The sequence below is a fragment of the Sphaerodactylus townsendi genome, linkage group LG02 (genome assembly GCF_021028975.2).
Source record: "Sphaerodactylus townsendi isolate TG3544 linkage group LG02, MPM_Stown_v2.3, whole genome shotgun sequence".
Lineage (NCBI taxonomy): Eukaryota > Metazoa > Chordata > Lepidosauria > Squamata > Sphaerodactylidae > Sphaerodactylus > Sphaerodactylus townsendi.
The window spans coordinates 176,948,620-176,965,846 of NC_059426.1; the positions used below are offsets into that span (position 1 = coordinate 176,948,620).

General features: G+C 51.3%; 1 protein-coding gene across 1 annotated transcript in view; it reads left to right on the forward strand.

Moving 5' to 3' along the window:
- Window positions 1-5,990: 5,990 nt before the first annotated feature.
- Window positions 5,991-17,227, forward strand: part of PTGDR (prostaglandin D2 receptor) — a 29,338-nt gene continuing 18,101 nt past the window's right edge. The window contains exon 1 of the mRNA XM_048484679.1: window positions 5,991-6,881. Within this exon, the coding sequence (XP_048340636.1) occupies window positions 5,991-6,881 (891 nt within the window). The remainder of the gene's footprint in view (window positions 6,882-17,227) is intronic.

Below are 17,227 nucleotides of genomic sequence, written 5' to 3' on the forward strand. Positions count from 1 at the left end.
GCCTGGAAACATCTGGCAGGCCGTGGTTAGGAACCGGACGCAGGGCTGGCCCGGGGGGGACCATCAGCCCGAGCTAGTAAAAGCCGTCTATTTTTATGCCCGAGGTGGACTACCTTTGAGCCCGTTTCTCAGTAAGAAAGGACAGATGCTTTGGAACTGATAAAAATCAAGGAGGGCGCAGGAAGGGTTTCGTTTCTAAAAAGGAGATCTCAGCCGAGATTTCCTCTGCTTATCTTAGAAGAAGCCACAGCAATTCTATGGGGGAAAGGAAGTCTGTGTTCTTTGCATATATTGAGAGGTAAATTTCTGCATGGTATGAAATCTTATACTGCAGTGATGGTGAACCTTTTCGAGACCGAGTGCCCAAACTGCAACCCAAAACCGACTTATTTATCGCAAAGTGCCAACACGGCAATTTAACCCGAATACTGAGGTTTTAGTTTAGAAAAAACGGTTGGCTCAGAGGCGTGCGTTACTCAGGAGTAAGCTTGGTGGTAGTCAGTGGCTTTGCTTTGAAGCAACCGTGCAACTCTTCCAACGGGTGAATCACAATCCTAGGAGGGTATACTCAGAAGCAAGCCCCATTGCCAGCAACCAAGCTTACTCTCAGGTAAAGGATCGCGCTTTAGTTCTTCACATGAAAATCAGTGGGGTTTAACAGCATTTAACAGGGTTGCCTACACTGCTTCCCTAAAACTAGGTCTTAGGTTTAATGCTAATAATCGAGCCCAGCGGCCCAGGCCAGCCTAGATGTGTGTGTGTGGGGGGTGCTATTTCCCCCTCACATGATGAACTCTGTTTGTGCATGCCCACAGAGAGGGCTCTGAGTGCCCCCTCTGGCACCCGTGCCATAGGTTCGCCATCACTGTGCTGGAACATGGCCATACAGCCCGGAAAGCACACAGCACTCCTGGAGAAACGATCGGGTGGTCAGTCATTTATCCTAACATTTATCCTTGTCGTGACGGTGTTTTATTTATTGGTAATGCTCCAACCCGCCCTGACCTGGATGGCTCAGGTTAGCCGAATATTATTAAATCTCAGCAAGGAATTCAAAATTGGATGGAGCCCTTCGGGGATCGGGCGGTATACAAATTAAATAAATAATAATAATAATAATAATAATGGGAGGGTGATCTGGTGTCAGGTCTTGAGACTGAAGTCAATAAGCGGACTCTGGATGCTGGATCAGAAGTCTTAAGAACATAAGAACATAAGAAAGAGCCTGCTGGATCAGACCGGAGTCCATCTAGTCCAGCTCTCGGCTACTCACAGTGGCCCACCAGGTGCCTTTGGGAGCTCATGTGCAGGATGTGAAAGCAATGGCCTTCTGCTGCTGCTGCTGCTGCTCTCGAGCACCTGGTCTGCTAAGACATTTGCAATCTCAGATCAAAGAGGATCAAGATTGGTAGCCATAGATCGACTTCTCCTCCATAAATCTGTCCAAGCCCTTTTTAAAGCTATCCAGGTTAGTGGCCATCACCACCTCCTGCAGCAGCATATTCCAAACACCAATCACACGTTACGTGAAGAAGTGTTTCCTTTTATTAGTCCTAATTCTTCCCCCCAGCATTTTCAATGGATGCTCCCTGGTTCTAGTATTGTGAGAAAGAGAGAAAAATGTCTCTCTGTCAACATTTTCTACCCCATGCATAATTTTATAGACCTCAATCATATCCCCCCTCAGACGTCTCCTCTCCAAACTAAAAAGTCCCAAACGCTGCAGCCTCTCCTCATAAGGAAGGTGCTCCAATCCCTCAATCATCTTCATTGCCCTTCTCTGCACTTTTTCTATCTCCTCAATATCCTTTTTGAGATGTGGCGACCAGAACTGAACACAGTACTCCAAGTGCGGTCGCACCACGGCTTTATATAAGGGCATGACAATCCTTGCAGTTTTATTATCAAATCTTTTATTATCAAATCAAATCTTATTATCAAATCTTTTATTATCAAATCAAATGCAGTTTTATTATCAGTCTTTATAGATAACAGCTTTCAGAAAGATAGTTCTGCCAGATTACCAAACACCAGAATCAAAGGCCAAGGGCATGCTAGGTTCATGGACAATGAACTCCACCCAGACACAGGATTTGCATTCACTAAGACTGTTGCTATTGCAGGGAATGCAAATGCGGATACGAATGTAAATGGACTGAAAACCCCACCCGCAATACAATCCAGTCAACCACACCTTTGCATAATAAATTCCACCCAAACATTTACTGTTTGGTGCCCCACCCTGGGACATGGACAATATATACCCCACTAAACATTCCCTTCTCACTGGACACAGTGTGTCGCACACTTCTCTCCATGATACACCTCTGAAGATGCCAGCCACAGAGGCAGGCGAAACATTAACAGACCAGGTGATCGGGAGCAACAATCGCAGAAGGCCATTGCGTTCACATCCTACATGTGAGCTCCCAAAGGCACCTGGTGGGCCACTGCGAGTAGCAGAGAGCTGGACTAGATGGACTTTGGTGTGATCCAGCTGGCTTGTTCTTATGTTCTTATGTTCTTATTAGGATCTCTACCAGACAACAACAACAACAACAAGGAGGAGGAGGAGGAGGAGGAGGAGGAGGAGTTTGGATTTATATCCCCCCTTTCTCTCCTGCAGGAGACTCAAAGGGGCTTACAACCTCCTTGCCCTTCCCCCCTCACAGCAAACACCCTGAGAGGTGGGAAAACCCACAACAACCAGTACCAAAGTACAGTTGCCTCTGCCACTCAGGTGGAGGAGTGGGGAGTCAAACCCGGTTCTCCGGGTTAGAATTCACCTACTGTTAACCACTACACCACGTTGGCCAGGTGAGTGACAGATGAGTGAGTAGTGGAGGTCGAGAGACGGGTGTCGCACTTGGGTGCGAGTCCAGGGGTGCTATGCAGAGGCAGCGGCAAACCAACTCTCTCTGGCCTCCATAAAGCCTCAGGACTGACGTAATTCCTCTGTGACTCGTTACCACTTTCCTCCACCAGCACCTGCTCCAGACCTCGAATAAAGGAGCTCATCTTCTCTCTATGGCCATTATCTGCCGGCGTTCACGGCTTACAGAGCGCCAAAAAAGCGCCCCCAGGCGCCTGCCGTCCCCTGGCGCCGCTGCTGCAGCAGCGCAGCAGCGGCGACAACGCCCTCTTCCCTCCCCAGAGGCGGCGTCAAGCCGCCCTAAACAACAACCCTTTAAAGGGTGTTGTTGTTGGGAGGATCATCTTCCTAACGGCGATGCGAACAGCGCTTCGCCGAGCTTCGCTCTCCCTCCCCGCCCCACTTGCTGTGTGTCTTCCTCATCGCCTGTGAGCATTAAGCAGCCCGCCCGCTGTCTCAGGCCTCCAGAAGTGCGGAGGAGCAGCGATAATGAACTGCTTTGACTTTACCTGAAACGACAGCAGCAATGAATGTAGAGAATGAAAGCGCGAAGACTCGGTACAAAGCCGCCTGCCTTCTACCGACGCACTCCCGTTGCCTGCTGCGCTGCGCTTAGCGTCGCGAAACATGATTCCATACGCCCGGTGGAATACTCACGCGATGAAAGTGCGCTACGTGCAGAAACGGCCTATATAAAAATCTATCAGTGCGTTTTTCTGCTGACAGGTAACCTCCCAAACTACTGGACCGATTGCTTTGAAATTTTCACACAACGTCGCATTCGCGCGCGGCCAGGTTTCCATACTGTTTCCACATCTCCCGTTGTGTACATGTCACAACTGTGCCAGTTATTGTGTACTTGCCACACCTGTGACAGTTGGAACCACAGTTCTGTTCCGCAAGAGCTCCATCTGGACCAATTCTCTGAAATTTGAACACAACGTAGCTCATGCCTCCCAACATGTTTTCAGCTAGGTAATCCGCCTGCAAGGGAAGGGAGTGAAAGGGACAGGTCCAGCCACCAGGACATGGCCCACCCTAGAAGAGGAAGGGGAACAGTAGGGAGGGACAGGCCGGGCTGCCATGCAAGGGAATGGGAGAGAGGGAGGGGAGCGAGGGGCCCCCTGCCCCTCCCCTCCCTTGCAAGCATTGTGCAATGACACATGTTCGAACCATTCGCTTCCCCTTTTCTTTCTGTTCCACTTCACCAGACTCAGCCACAGCAACGGGTGGCCGGGCCCACTGGTTATGAATAAGGGAAAGGGTGGGCGTGATCGTGTGAAAGACCGACGCCGCCGAGAACCATTTGCAGAGCCGCTGCCAGCCAGAGTGGGCAACGCTCGCCTCGAAGGCCCAGGGTCCGACTCAAGCAGCAGTGGCGTAGTGGCTAAGAGCAGGTGCACTTGTAACCTCAGCTTGTGGGTTCTGTGGGGCAGTACTTGGAAGGAGTTGCAAAGAACCAAATTTAAACAAAACAGTTTACTTCTCTTTACAAATAACATTAAACATCAACATTTAACATCACACTTCAAGGTCCTGTTCAGGTTGCATTTTCAAGTCCTTCTATTTACAGTCTACTGATACTGCCAAGTCCAATTCTTCTTTGCAAGAGGGTTGGCTCCTGAAGACTCCAAGGGCTTGATGAACAGGATTCAACATGATGAAGGTTTCCAGGAGAACTCTCACCCATTACAACCACAAAAAGAAACCCTGAAACAATAAACTCCAACATTTACAACATAGCAAAAATAAACTACCTTCCCAGTAGTTCCCAACAATATTGCAGTTTACCTTAACAAGGTGTTAAGGGCTTATAGAAATCAAGGCCCGAGTCTGGTAGCCTTGTCTTCTCCAAAGAGCTCTGCAGCCTTTCTGCTGCTCTGAGTCTCCACCCCCTTACTGGTTCAACCCATTCTGGGCATGGGGGTTACACACTCTGATCTGGAGGAACCGGGTTTGATTCCCCGCTCTGCCGCTTGAGCTGTGGAGGCTTATCTGGGAAATCAGATTAGCCTATGCCAGGGGTAGGGAACCTTTAACACTCAAAGAGCCATTTGGACCCGTTTTTCATGGGAAAAGAAAACACTTGGAGCCACAAATAATTTTTGACATTTAAAATAAAGATAACACTGTATATATTGGGTTTTTTTTACCTTTTACTCCGCTCATTCTGAGAAGCGCATGGATGCTTCCACCCTGCTGCCTGCAGGGCGGGCAAGGATGGGGCCAGCGGCTCAGCCTCACCGGCCGCAGGGAAAGCACCCGCCCCGCTCCAACGGGGCAGGCGAGAGGGGAAGCCCACGGCACGGCCCAGCCGGCCGCGAGCAGTTGGTGTGCCCGCCCTGCTACCTGCAGGGCGGGCAAGGATGGGGTCAGCGGCTCGGCTTGTAGAGCCGCAGTGCAAGGGCAGAAGAGCTGCATGCGGCTCTCGAGCCACAGGTTCCCTACCCCTGGCCTATGCACTCCCACACACGCCAGCTGGGTGACCTTGGGCTAGTCACAGCTCTTCGGAGCTCTCTCAGCCCCACCCACCTCACAGGGTGTTTGTTGTGAGGGGGGAAGGGCAAAGCCCCTTTGAGTCTCCTGCAGGAGAGAAAGGGGGGATATAAATCCAAACTCTTCTTCTTCTTCTTCAACAGGAAGCAGCGAGTCGCGTTCTTATCAGTTGGGATCGAAGCCGAGCGGTCATACATGGGCGGGGGGGGGGGGACGCTCAGTGGGGGAAGCCAAAGGGGAGGAGGGGGGGCTGACCCAGGGAGGCGCGTCCTGCCCAGGTCGGTCCCTGCCGTCCTGTGCGGAAAACCCTCCTCCTTTGCGCCATGGCTACTCCACAGAGAGACAGTTCCTGAACATGTGCAGAGTCCTCCTCGCCCCCGGAGAAGCGTCCCAACGCCGCGGGCGCTGCAGGGCGGAGCTTCCCTCCTGCAGTCGGCTCCTTTCCTGAGCGCGGTTCCTCCGCGGTCTCCTCGGGAGCAAGCGGACTCTCCCCTCTCCGCCTCCCTGCGGCGCCACCTCCCCGTCGAGCCAGCCCGTCGCTCCGGGTCCCGCCTTCGCCGGCTGGCCGGTGGCGGCGGCGGGTGGCTGCGTGCGCCCCGTCGAGGCGCGGCCGGGGCGGCCGATGAACGGCAGCCGCGCGTACCGGTGCGGCGGGCTGCGCTGGCTGGAGGGCGCGCCGTCGGCGCTGCCGGGCTCGCTGCTCTTCGCCGCCGGCCTGGCGGGCAACGCGCTGGCGCTGGGCTTGCTGTGGCACCACCACCACCGGCGGCGGCGTCGGGGCGTCGGAGGGGGGCGCGGCGTGCCGGCCTTCCAGCTGCTGATCGGCGCCCTGGCCGCCACCGACCTGCTGGGCAAGTGCCTGCTCAGCCCGGTGGTGCTGGCTGCCTACGCGCGCAACCGCAGCCTCAGCGCGCTCTGGCCGCCGACCGCCGCCGAGGCCCCGGGAGGGAGCGCCGCCGCCGCCGCCGTCGAGGGTGTCCCCCCGGGCGGGCTGTGCCAGCTGTTCGCCTGCCTCATGGCCTTCTTCGGGCTGGCGCCCAGCCTGCTGCTGCTGGCCATGGCCCTGGACGTGTGGCTCTCCCTGGGGCGGCCCTACTGCTACCAGCGCCACGCCCGGCGGCGCCGTCGGCTGGGGGCCCTGCTGGGGGGCGCGGCCGGCGCCCTGTGCGCCCTCTTCTGCGCCCTGCCCCTGCTGGGCTTCGGCGCGCCCGTCCAGTACTGCCCGGGCACCTGGTGCTTCCTGCGCATGGCCGGGCCCGGGCCCGGGCGGGCCTACGCGCTCCTCTACGCCTCGCTGCTGGGCCTGCTGGTGCTGGCCGTCGGCCTCCTCAACCTGGCCACCATGCGCAGCCTCTGCCGCCTGGCCCGACGACAGCCGCCCCGGGGGAGCCGCCTGGGCAGTGCCCGCGCCCCGGCCCCGGCCCCGGCCCCGTCGCGCCTGGAGGAGCTGGGCCACCTCACCCTGCTGGCCCTCATGACCGTCGTCTTCACCGTCTGCTCCCTGCCCCTGATCGTGAGTACCTTGCGCTGGGGGTGGGTGGGGGCACGTGGCAGGCACCCCCAAGGGAACTTCCGGGTCTCTATCTCGGCTGTGACCACCTTTCTCTCCCTCCCATCCCCAAACTCCAGGTGGGCATAGGTCTGTTTGAAGTGGTGGCGTAGTGGTTAAGAGTAGGTGCACTCTAATCCGGAGAACCGGGTTTGATTCTCGGCTCTGAGCTGTGGAGGCTTCTCAGGTGAACCAGATTCGCTTGTGCAACACATGCCAGTGGAGTGACCTTGGGCTAGTCACAGTTCTTCGGAGCTCTCTCAACCCCACCGACCTCATGGGGTGCTTATTGTGGGGGGAGGAAGGGAAAGGAGCAGAGGTGGGGTCCAGCAGGTTCTCACCCGTTCCCGAGAGTGGGTCACTAATTCTTTGTGTGTGCCGAGAGGGGGTTACTAATTGGATAGTCCGCTTTTCCGTCTCCACGCCCTCGCCTCCCCGAGAGGCATCCTGCCTTTGAACGTGAAGGTTCCCTATAGCAAGGGAGGCGAGGGAACCTGTTACTAACATTTTTGGATCCCACCACTGGGTGAGGGTGGGTGCAGGTGGCAGACATGGGCACTCTCTGGTCTCTATCTCTGCTGTGACCACCTTTCTCTCCCTCCCATCCCCAAACTCCAGGTGGGCATAGGTATGTTTTAAGTGGGAGAGCCAGCGTGGTGTAGTGGTTAAGAGCAGGTGGATTCCACTTGGGAGAACTGGGCTTGATTCCCCTCGAAGCCGGATTCCCATGTCTTATCTTTCATTCATGCACATTTTGCCCGAGAACAGCCTGTGCGCATCGTTTCGCCATTCATTTACAGAATCAACAGCAGACATTTACCCAGAAGGAACAACTTAGAAAGCTCTAGACTTTTTTTTTTACAGGGGTAACAACTTATAAACTTATAACATTTATAAGGCAGTGGGGTGTACTGGTTAAGAGTAGGTGGATTCTAATCTGGAGAACCGGGTTTGATTCCCCATTCCTCCACCTGAGTGGCAGAGGCTTATCTGGTGAACCAGATGTATTTCCGCACTCCTACATTCCTGTTGGGTGACCTGGGGCTAGTCCCAGTTCTCTCTGAACTCTCTCAGCCCCACCTATCTAACAAGGTTTCCGTTGTAGGGAGAGGAAGGGAAAGGAGCTTGTAAATCACCTTGCAGGAGAGAAAGGCTGGGTATAAATACAAACTCTATTATTATTATTATTATTGTTGTTGTTGTTGTTATTGTAGATTTCACAGCTGCCAGATCTTTAGCTGGTTGTTGGCCTTCATTACAATTCGAGCCTCACCCAGAGGCCTAGGAAGTTGTAATGTATTGGCGTAGTATTCGTGCGGATCCCAGCAGGGCTGCCTTCTGAAGTTGACAGATGTTAATGGCCCCAGTTCGAACAGATGTGTACCTAACCCCTTCAGTTTGCAAATCGGTTCTCATGCCAGAAGCCTCCTAGCTCTCTCCGTGGTTCAGTAGGAACGTCCCCTTTTATTTTCCAAACCAGTTTTGCGCTGGTTTCCTTTTGGTGTGTTAATAAACGGTCTCACTCGGCTGCAGCTTCCTCCGAAGCCCCATCGCGGATAACCAGGTCGGCCAGAAAACGGGCACCGTTTCGGAGAAGTTCAAAGTATTTGGCAGTCCGGGCTCTGGAAAGCAGAGCAGGGTGCGAGGCTGGGCCAGATGTTTCCTGGATAGCTTTAAAAGGGGCTTGGACAGATTTATGGAGGAGAAGTCGATTTATGGCTACCAATCTTGATCCTCTTTGATCTGAGATTGCAAATGCCTTAGCAGACCAGGTGATCGGGAGCAGCAGCAGCAGCAGCAGAAGGCCATTGCTTTCCCATCCTGCACGTGAGCTCCCAATGGCACCTGGTGGGCCACTGCGAGGAGCAGAGTGCTGGACTGGATGGACTCTGGTCTGATCCAGCTGGCTTGTTCTTATGTTCCCAGAGGAGGAAGGGACCTTCGTTCCGCTCCAGTGTTCATACACACACCCGACCAGGGTTGCCAATTTCCAGGTAGCACCTGGAGATCTCCCTCTGGTACAGCTCGTCTCTGGATGAGGAAGGTCAGATCCCCTGGAGAAAATGACTGCTGTGGAGGTTGGATTCTACAGCATTGTACCCTGCTGAGGTCCCTCCCCCCACCAGACTCCACTCCCCCTAGGCTCCGCCTCCCTAGGCTCTGCCCAAGGCTCCCCAGCAGGCTTCATGTGCAGGAGTAGGGAATCAGATCCAGTTCGCCAGATAAGAGTCTGCTGCTTCTGTGGAAGAGAGGGAATCGAACCCAGTTCTCCAGATTAGAGTCCAGCGCTTTAACCACTGTACCACTCTTGGGAGTGGGGGATGAGGGAAAATAAATAACACAAGTTGTTAGTTTGGGTTATATAACAATGTCTTGATTTATTAGATTTGTATATTGTACATTGATCTGTTAGATTTGTACACTGTATAGCAGGGGTCCCCAAACTTTTTGAACAGGGGGCCAGTTCACTGTCCCTCAGACTGTTGCAGGGCCGGACTAAAAAAAACTATGAACAAATTCCTATGCACAAATTATTGTACAATGTTTGATTTCACCTTTCAGCCTTTCTGTCATGGTCTATTTTTAGAACAGTGACCAAAGTATGTCAAGTACAGGGTGGGCTCCAAATATTGTTGGGGAGGCTGTGGAATACCTTCCCCTGTAAAAAAAAAAAGCAGAACTTTCCCAATTAGGCATTCCATCCTAACCCAGGGACGTCAGGTATCTTCACGGGTTCTTTCCTCCTAGCAGCCAACGTAGCGATTACGCCAGCCTGGCTGATGCCAATGGGAGTGAGGCAGAACAGAAAGCCTGAGAGCAACACATGGAGTAGCCAAGAGGGAAGGGCGGAGCAGGCGTTGCTACATGTAAGGTTTCCAACTCTGGGTCAGAAAATTCATGGAGATTTGGGGGTGCCATCATGTAACTGCAATCAACAGCCTTTGGGGCCGGTTCCTCCTCTCCCTCGAGCCCCCACTGCACATGAATGGAGCCATCGTCGCCATGCCTGGTGGGCCAGATAAATGCCTTCAGGGGGCCACATTTGGCCCCCGGGCCGTAGTTTGGGGACCCCTGCTGTATAGGCTTGGGGCTGTATACAAGTCTAATAAATCAAGAATAGAGGCCTAAGAAACGTTTGCTAATACCACTGCTCTTTGTTCCGCTTTCAAGGCATCCGTCACGAAGACAACAAAAACCAGTGACCTCCCAGGACTGCTTTTTAAAAAATATTGTTTTGTTTTTCAGTATTGACAGAGAAATTTTATTTCTTGCTGTTTAACCGAAAGACAAAAGAAAACAATGAAGCCAATAGAAGAAGACAGGTCTTTTCTTGAATGCAATTTTAGGCACCAAGGGAGGCAGCATGGGTTGCTAATGTTGTGGGCGTGGGCCCACGGTGCTTAAGTCTTGCGCGTAAAGGGCGCAAGGGAACATTTTGCTTCTCGCTTTGTTTCCGAGAGGATTGCTGCAGATCGCAAGCGTGCGTTTTAAGAGTGCATCAATGTGCAGCATGAACCGGAGCCAATTTTGTCAGACGCCACGACATGATGCCGAGAGCAATTAACAAATTAAAATCACGGTGGAATTTCCAAAATGGAGCAACATTGGGGTCCTTTTGTCCTGCAGGTGATTTTTGAATCTGTGCAAATTTCGGCTGTTTCAGCTGCAGCAATTATTAACCGGGATGGCTCAGGTCTCGGGAGCTAAGCCGCGGTTAGTAGTTTGATGGGGGACCACCATCACCAAGAAGAAGTAGAGTTGTTTTTTTATACCCTGCTTGTCTCCACATTTAAGAAGTCTCAAAGCGGCTTACGCGAACCTTCCCCTCCCCGCAACAGACACCTTGTGAGGCAGGTGGGGCTGAGAGAGTTCTGAGAGAGCCGGGACTAGCCCAAGGTCACTCAGCAGGCTTCATGTGGAGGAGCAGGGGAAAAAATCCAGTTCACCAGATCAGAGTCCACTGCTCGGGTGCAGAAGTGCAGAAGCAAAGAGTGGGTGTAAATGGGAAGTTCTCACCATGGAGAGATGTCTGGAGTGGTGTCCCCCAAGGATCCGTTTTAGGACCAGTGCTCTTTAACCTATTCATAAATGACCTGGAAGTAGGGGTGGGTAGCGTGGTGGCCAAGTTTGCAGATGATACCAAATTATGTAGGGTGGTGAGAACCACAAAGGATTGCGAAGAGCTCCAAGCGGACCTTGATAAATTAGGTGAGTGGGCTAAGAAATGGCAAATGCAGTTCAATGTAGCTAAATGCAAAGTGATGCACATAGGGGCAAAAAATCCAAACTTCACATACAAGCTACAGGGGTCAGTGCTATCAGTCACAGACCAGGAAAGGGATTTGGGCGTCTTAGTTGATAGTTCCATGGGAATGTCCACTCAATGCATGGCAGCTGTGAAAAAGGCAAACTCTATGTAGGGGATCATTAGGAAAGGAGTTGATAATAAAACTGCAAAAGATTGTCATGCCCTTATATAGAAGCAATTGAATTGTGCAACCTTGCGCGGAAGTACTGTGTTCAGTTCTGGTCGCCACATCTCAAAAAGGATATTGAACAGATAGAAAAAGTGCAGAGAAGGGCAACGAGGATGATTGAGGGACTGGAGCACCTTCCTTATGAGGAGAGGCTGCAGCGTTTGGGACTCTTTAGTTTGGAGAGGAGACGTCTGAGGGGGGATACGATTGAAGCCTATAAAATTATGCATGGGACAGAAAATGTTGACAGAGAGAAATTTTTCTCTCTTTCTCACAATACTAGAACCAGGGGGCATTCATTGAAAATGCTGGGGGGAAGAATTAGGACTAATAAAAGGAAACACTTCTTCACGCAACGTGTGATTGGTGTTTGGAATATGCTGCCACAGGAGGTGGTGATGGCCACTCACCTGGATAGCTTTAAAAGGGGCTTGGACAGATTTATGGAGGAGAAGTCGATCTATGACTACCAATCTTAATCCTCCTTGATCTGAGATTGCAAATGCCTTAACAGTCCAGGTGCTCGGGAGCAACAGCCGCAGAAGGCCATCGCGTTCACATCCTGCATGTGAGCTCCCAAAGGCACCTGGTGGGCCACTGCGAGTAGCAGAGAGCTGGACTAGATGGACTCTGGTCTGATCCAGCTGGCTTGTTTTTATGTTCTTATGTTTTTATTATACAGGGCCAATTCCTATTGATTAGCTGCAATTCCTCTTTAGTGCCCCTGAAAGGGACACAACAATAGTTTATTTCATATAAGGTGATTATTTTGGTAAGCCCACAGTAAGTACACACATGTACACATGTGTAATAGAAAGAGACGGCTACCGTAAACCTCATTCAGCACTGGCCATTTTAACAAAACTAAACAAAATCAGGTCGGCGAGGCAGAACACCATGAGAGAACGGACTCAAAAGATATCTTGTACGAAAAGGTAAAGTAGCTGCTTTCAACGGTGCATTTAATCAATCGAGTAATTACTTAATTTTGCTATCCCCTTTCATAATCTTGTGCAGTTTCCCCACGGCTGGTGTCAGTAATGAGCCTATCGGAGTGGCCAACCTTTGGCGCTCCAGATGTTCACGGACTACAATTCCCATCATTCCACCAATTGGCCATGCTGGCAGGGGCTGATGGGCACTGTAGTCCATGAACATCTGGATGGCCGCCCTTGCTAGGTGATTGAAGGCTCGATACAAAATACTGACGGGGATTGTATCTAGTTGATGGAGATGCATTCCTACACCAATGCAACTCCTGAAAGATGTATGTGACCAGCTGGTTTGTGTTACCATTCCGTGATGGGGCATTCTTTCCTTGATCTCACTTTTTTATGGTTTCACATGCTTGGTAGATAACTAGGGTCGAATCCCCACTACCGTCTTAGCCAGGTTTCAGAACACAAACTAACCAGGTTTGTGGGACGACCTCCCCATGGCTTGCGTGGCAGATTCTGTTTCTGGCGCTCGTTCTCCCCGTTAATCCGCGTTGCGGCAGAACCTGGTTGCAAGTGGCATAGACCCCATTAACACGGTTCAGAGCTGATCCAAGGGGAGGGATGAGGGTTGAAACCCTGACTCGTTTCCCGCCCTGAAGTGTGACGCAGAATTTGGGCAACCAATCAGCGCTGCGATGCGCGTGCAGCCTTTCCTTGGTTTCGCTTCTGCTTTTGTGATTGGCCAGCAGAAGGAGACGCAAACGTTAGACAGTCAAACGCGTAACTTTGAATCGTTCATGGTTTACTCAGGTAACGATTAACTGTTTGCACAGTCAAACAGTTAAATGTTAAACTTTTACACGCTTGTTTTTTTTAATCACGCCCCTACAATGTACGTTTCTGCAGTGGGAAAAGGTCCCGCCCCATCAAGGCACGCCAGCCAATCAGGGGAGACTGGCGAAGCGAGCTCGCCTGGTAGTGGGGATTGCTAACAGTTCTGCAACCGGGTGTGTCTGCTGTGTGCTCGCTGCGGTGGGGAGGGAGAAACTCCGATGAAGAGGACAACGAACAGGTTTGGATCTGCGTGCAAATTTCAAATGGGGATTCGACCTATATCTGTCGCCAACCTTGGGGCACTTTGGCTCCGCAATAACCCTTACTCACATTCTTTGGGAAAACGGGAGGGGGGATTGGTTCTGAATCAAGGGGGTAGCAAAAGCCAAGTTCGGCAGAATTGGTCCTTGCAAGCTGGGTACTTTGTTGCCTTCCAATAAACATTACTGATTATCGATCCAGAGTCCGTTTATTGATTCAAGGTCTGAGACATAACAGTAGGAGACTTCCATGGGGCAGATTTCCCCATGTGGCTTCCAGAGGGCGGGTTTCCCCAGCTGTCTCTGCAACCAATTCATCCCTTGACAATTCATGGTGTGGAATTATTCATTTGTGATGAAGTTTTCTTGTTGAAAGGAGACAAGATAGTAATGCACAACATGAGTGTAGCTTATACCAGCTGAGCTCCGCTTTTGTGAAAACAGCTGGATGACTCTTTCGTCTCCCTCGTGGAAGACAAACATCTGGATTCAAGGAAGGCTGAGCTGAGTTGAATTTACAGCTACAAAAAGTTCCAGGCAACATATCAAGCCATACGCTTGTCTTAGTATCAGTTCTGCCTTAACAATACATCATTCTAACTCGACCACAAATATGAAGGCCAACTGTATCGGTTTTCCCTTCCTGGTTATTGGGTTTCTGTGTAGGTGGCGTTTCCTTGGAAGGACCCATTCTTCTGTTAACTCGTTTCTAAGAAGTGTGATGATACAGGCTGTTTGCAGGAAGTTTGATAATGATAAAAAATGTTGCACTTCTTTGTTTTGAACTATTAGCGGACTGAGCTACGTTGGACACGCTGCGTTCCTGTAGGAAAGTTGTGTTAGCCTTGCTCGTAAGGAGAACATCTGTATAGCAGGCAGAGGGGCTGAGCCAGCCTCAGTTAAAACACAGCTCAAGTGCTGATGTCCCATGACAGGGTGCAGAGGAGCTCTATAGCTGTGGTTATTTGGCAGCCGAGACTGCGTGAGCTTTCTGTGCTTGGCTCTGCCTCTTGTGGCAGCTGTTTTACGAGGGCACCCGTCACTGCCAAAACGTAAAATGTGCCCACGGGATCAGAAAGGTTGATTCTGTTTCCCAGATCCCACACCTTTCAGTCTAGGGCCTACCTTACAGAATTGTTGTGAGAATGCCGGCAACAAAGTGCATTAACATCAAGAAGGATATTGAGAAGCTGGAACGGGTCCAGAGAAGGGCAACCAAAATGGTCAAAGGTCTGGGCCACTGTGAGTAGCAGAGAGCTGGACTAGATGGACTCTGGTCTGATCCAGCAGGCTAGTTCTTATGTTCTTATGTTCCAAGGACATGCTAGGCAGTGGTGGGATCCAAAAATTTTAGTAACAGGTTCCCATGGTGGTGGGATTCAAACTGTGGCGTTAGTAATGGGGCTAGATTATAGAGACACGACGGGGTAGTGGTAGGGCATTCCGGGAGTAGGCATTAATAAGTTCTCTGTTACTGTAAAAAAAAAGTTCCTAATTTCCAGCTGGTCTCTTTCTGTCCATAATTTAAACTCACTAAAGCAAGTCCTATCGTCTACTGCCAACAGAAACAACGACTTCTCCTCTAATTGACTGCCTGTCAAATACTTAATACTTTCAAATACTTAATTTTGTTTCTAGAAATCAAAAGAAGAATACTTTCCTTAAACAAGGAACTTGACCATATTTCTAAAACATGTTTTTGAAACAGCCCAACAGGGAGAATTATCCCATTTTCTACCTTCGCTGACCAGCCACATAGGAAACAACAGGACTTTATTATTTTTGGACCTAATGGAATTTCTAACGGAAAAGCAGACCCAATGAGTAACCCCCTCTCGGCACACACAAATAATTAGTAACCCACTCTCAGGAACTGGTGAGAACCGGCTGGATCCCACCTCTGATGCAAGGTGTATTTGTGTTTTGGCACATTGCTGAGATAACCTGGATAATCTCATTAAGAGCACTGCCATCGTATTAGTACCTTGTATCTGTCTGTTTATAAGATAATTGCCACAAGTGTGGTTTGTATATGGTTTTTGTATTACAATGTTTGTGCACATATAACTTTAAAATATTTTTTCACACTTTAAAATATTGCCTGGAGGTACTATATTCATTTTTCTTGAGTTTGCTATTTGTATTGTACCCAGAGGCGTACTGGGGGGAAATGGCACCCGGAGACAAATTGGCTCCAGGCGCCCTCCCTGCACCTGGGGGTGGGGCAGGGCTCCACCCCCCCCCCAGCCCAGATGCCATCCCCTTCCTGGCTTCCAGCCGGCAGTTCCTTCTGCCATCCCCCTCCTGGCTTCCAGCCGGCAGTTCCTTCTGCCCTCCCTCTCCTGGCTTCCAGCTGGCAGTTCCTTCTGCCCTCCCCCTCCTGGATTCCAGCTGGCAGTTCCTTCTGCCCTCCCCCTCCTGACTTCCAGCTGGCAGTTCCTTCTGCCCTCCCCCTCCTGGCTTCCAGCCGGCAGTTCCTTCTGCCCTCCCCTCCAGGCCTCCAAGAGATGCTTTTATAAGCACAGAGCCCGTAGGCGGGGCTTGGGGAGGTGTGCCCCCCGAGTACCACCCCCGACTGCCGGTTGGGAGTCAGGAGCAGGGGAGGGCGCGGCAGGAGATGTGGCAGCCAGGTGCCCTCAACCCTGCCCATGTCGATGACGACATGGGCAAGGTCGAGGGTGCCTGAAGACAACATCTTCCTGGTCACGTGGTGGGCCAATTTTGCACCCCCACGTGACCAGAATCATGGCACCCAGGGACAGAGAGTACCCCTCGTCCCTAGGTAAATACACCATTGATTGTACCTCTTCCCGGTTTTTAATTTGCATTTGGAAGCGGCCTGCAGGACTAATTGAGCCTCGGTGTGGCCCAGCTGGGCGCTTCCTTTGCAAAATTTCTGGGAACTCGAGTGGCCACACATAGGAAGTCAGGGCCTCAGCCCACGGGCGCATGAATTCATCTGAACAACCAATCAAAACAGCGATCGAATCAAAACAAAGGCAAAGCTACGCATGCTTGTGCGAATGATCAGCTTGTAAGTTCTGCTTTTGAGAAAGGGCAGGAAGAAGGCAGGAAGAGGCGCAGCATCCCAGGAAGAGGCAGCACGATTAAAAAAACGGGAACTTTGTGTGGGTGACAGAAAAAACAGTTACAACGTTATGCCAAGAAGCCACGGGCTTATGGGTTTCGCCACCTCTGGTGCGCAGGCAAACAGCTCGCGGGACCTGGGGGAAAAGCAGGAAATGTACTATCTGAGACTTTTAAGGAAACAACTGAATGGAAAACTGCTGGTGTCCTTTTACCGCTGTGCTATAGAGAGTGTCTTAACCTACTGCATCTGTGTATGGTTCTCCAGTTGCACAGTGGCAGATAGGAAGGCACTCCAAAGGGTGATCACTACTGCACAGAGGATTATCGGCTGCCCTCTCCCCTCCTTGGAAGAACTCTATAATTCCCGAAGCCTAAAGAAAGCCCAAAATATTCTGAGAGACCCGTCTCATCCAGCACACTCTCTTTTTGAACTGTTACCATCCGACAGATGACACAGGTCTATCAAAACTAGGACAAAGAGGCTTAGAGACAGCTTCTACTCCAGAGCTGTGGCGATGCTGAACTCCGCAGCTTCGTGTTGATGTGTTTGGGGCTGTGTAGGGATGGGTGGAGGAAGGGGAAAGTGAGGATGGGGTATGAGTCTGGAATTGTGTGCATCAAGGAATGCTGCTGTAAATTTCGTTGTGCGTGCACAACGACAATAAAATGCTTATGCTTAAAAAATGGACGGCCTAGTTCCTTCCTGTACT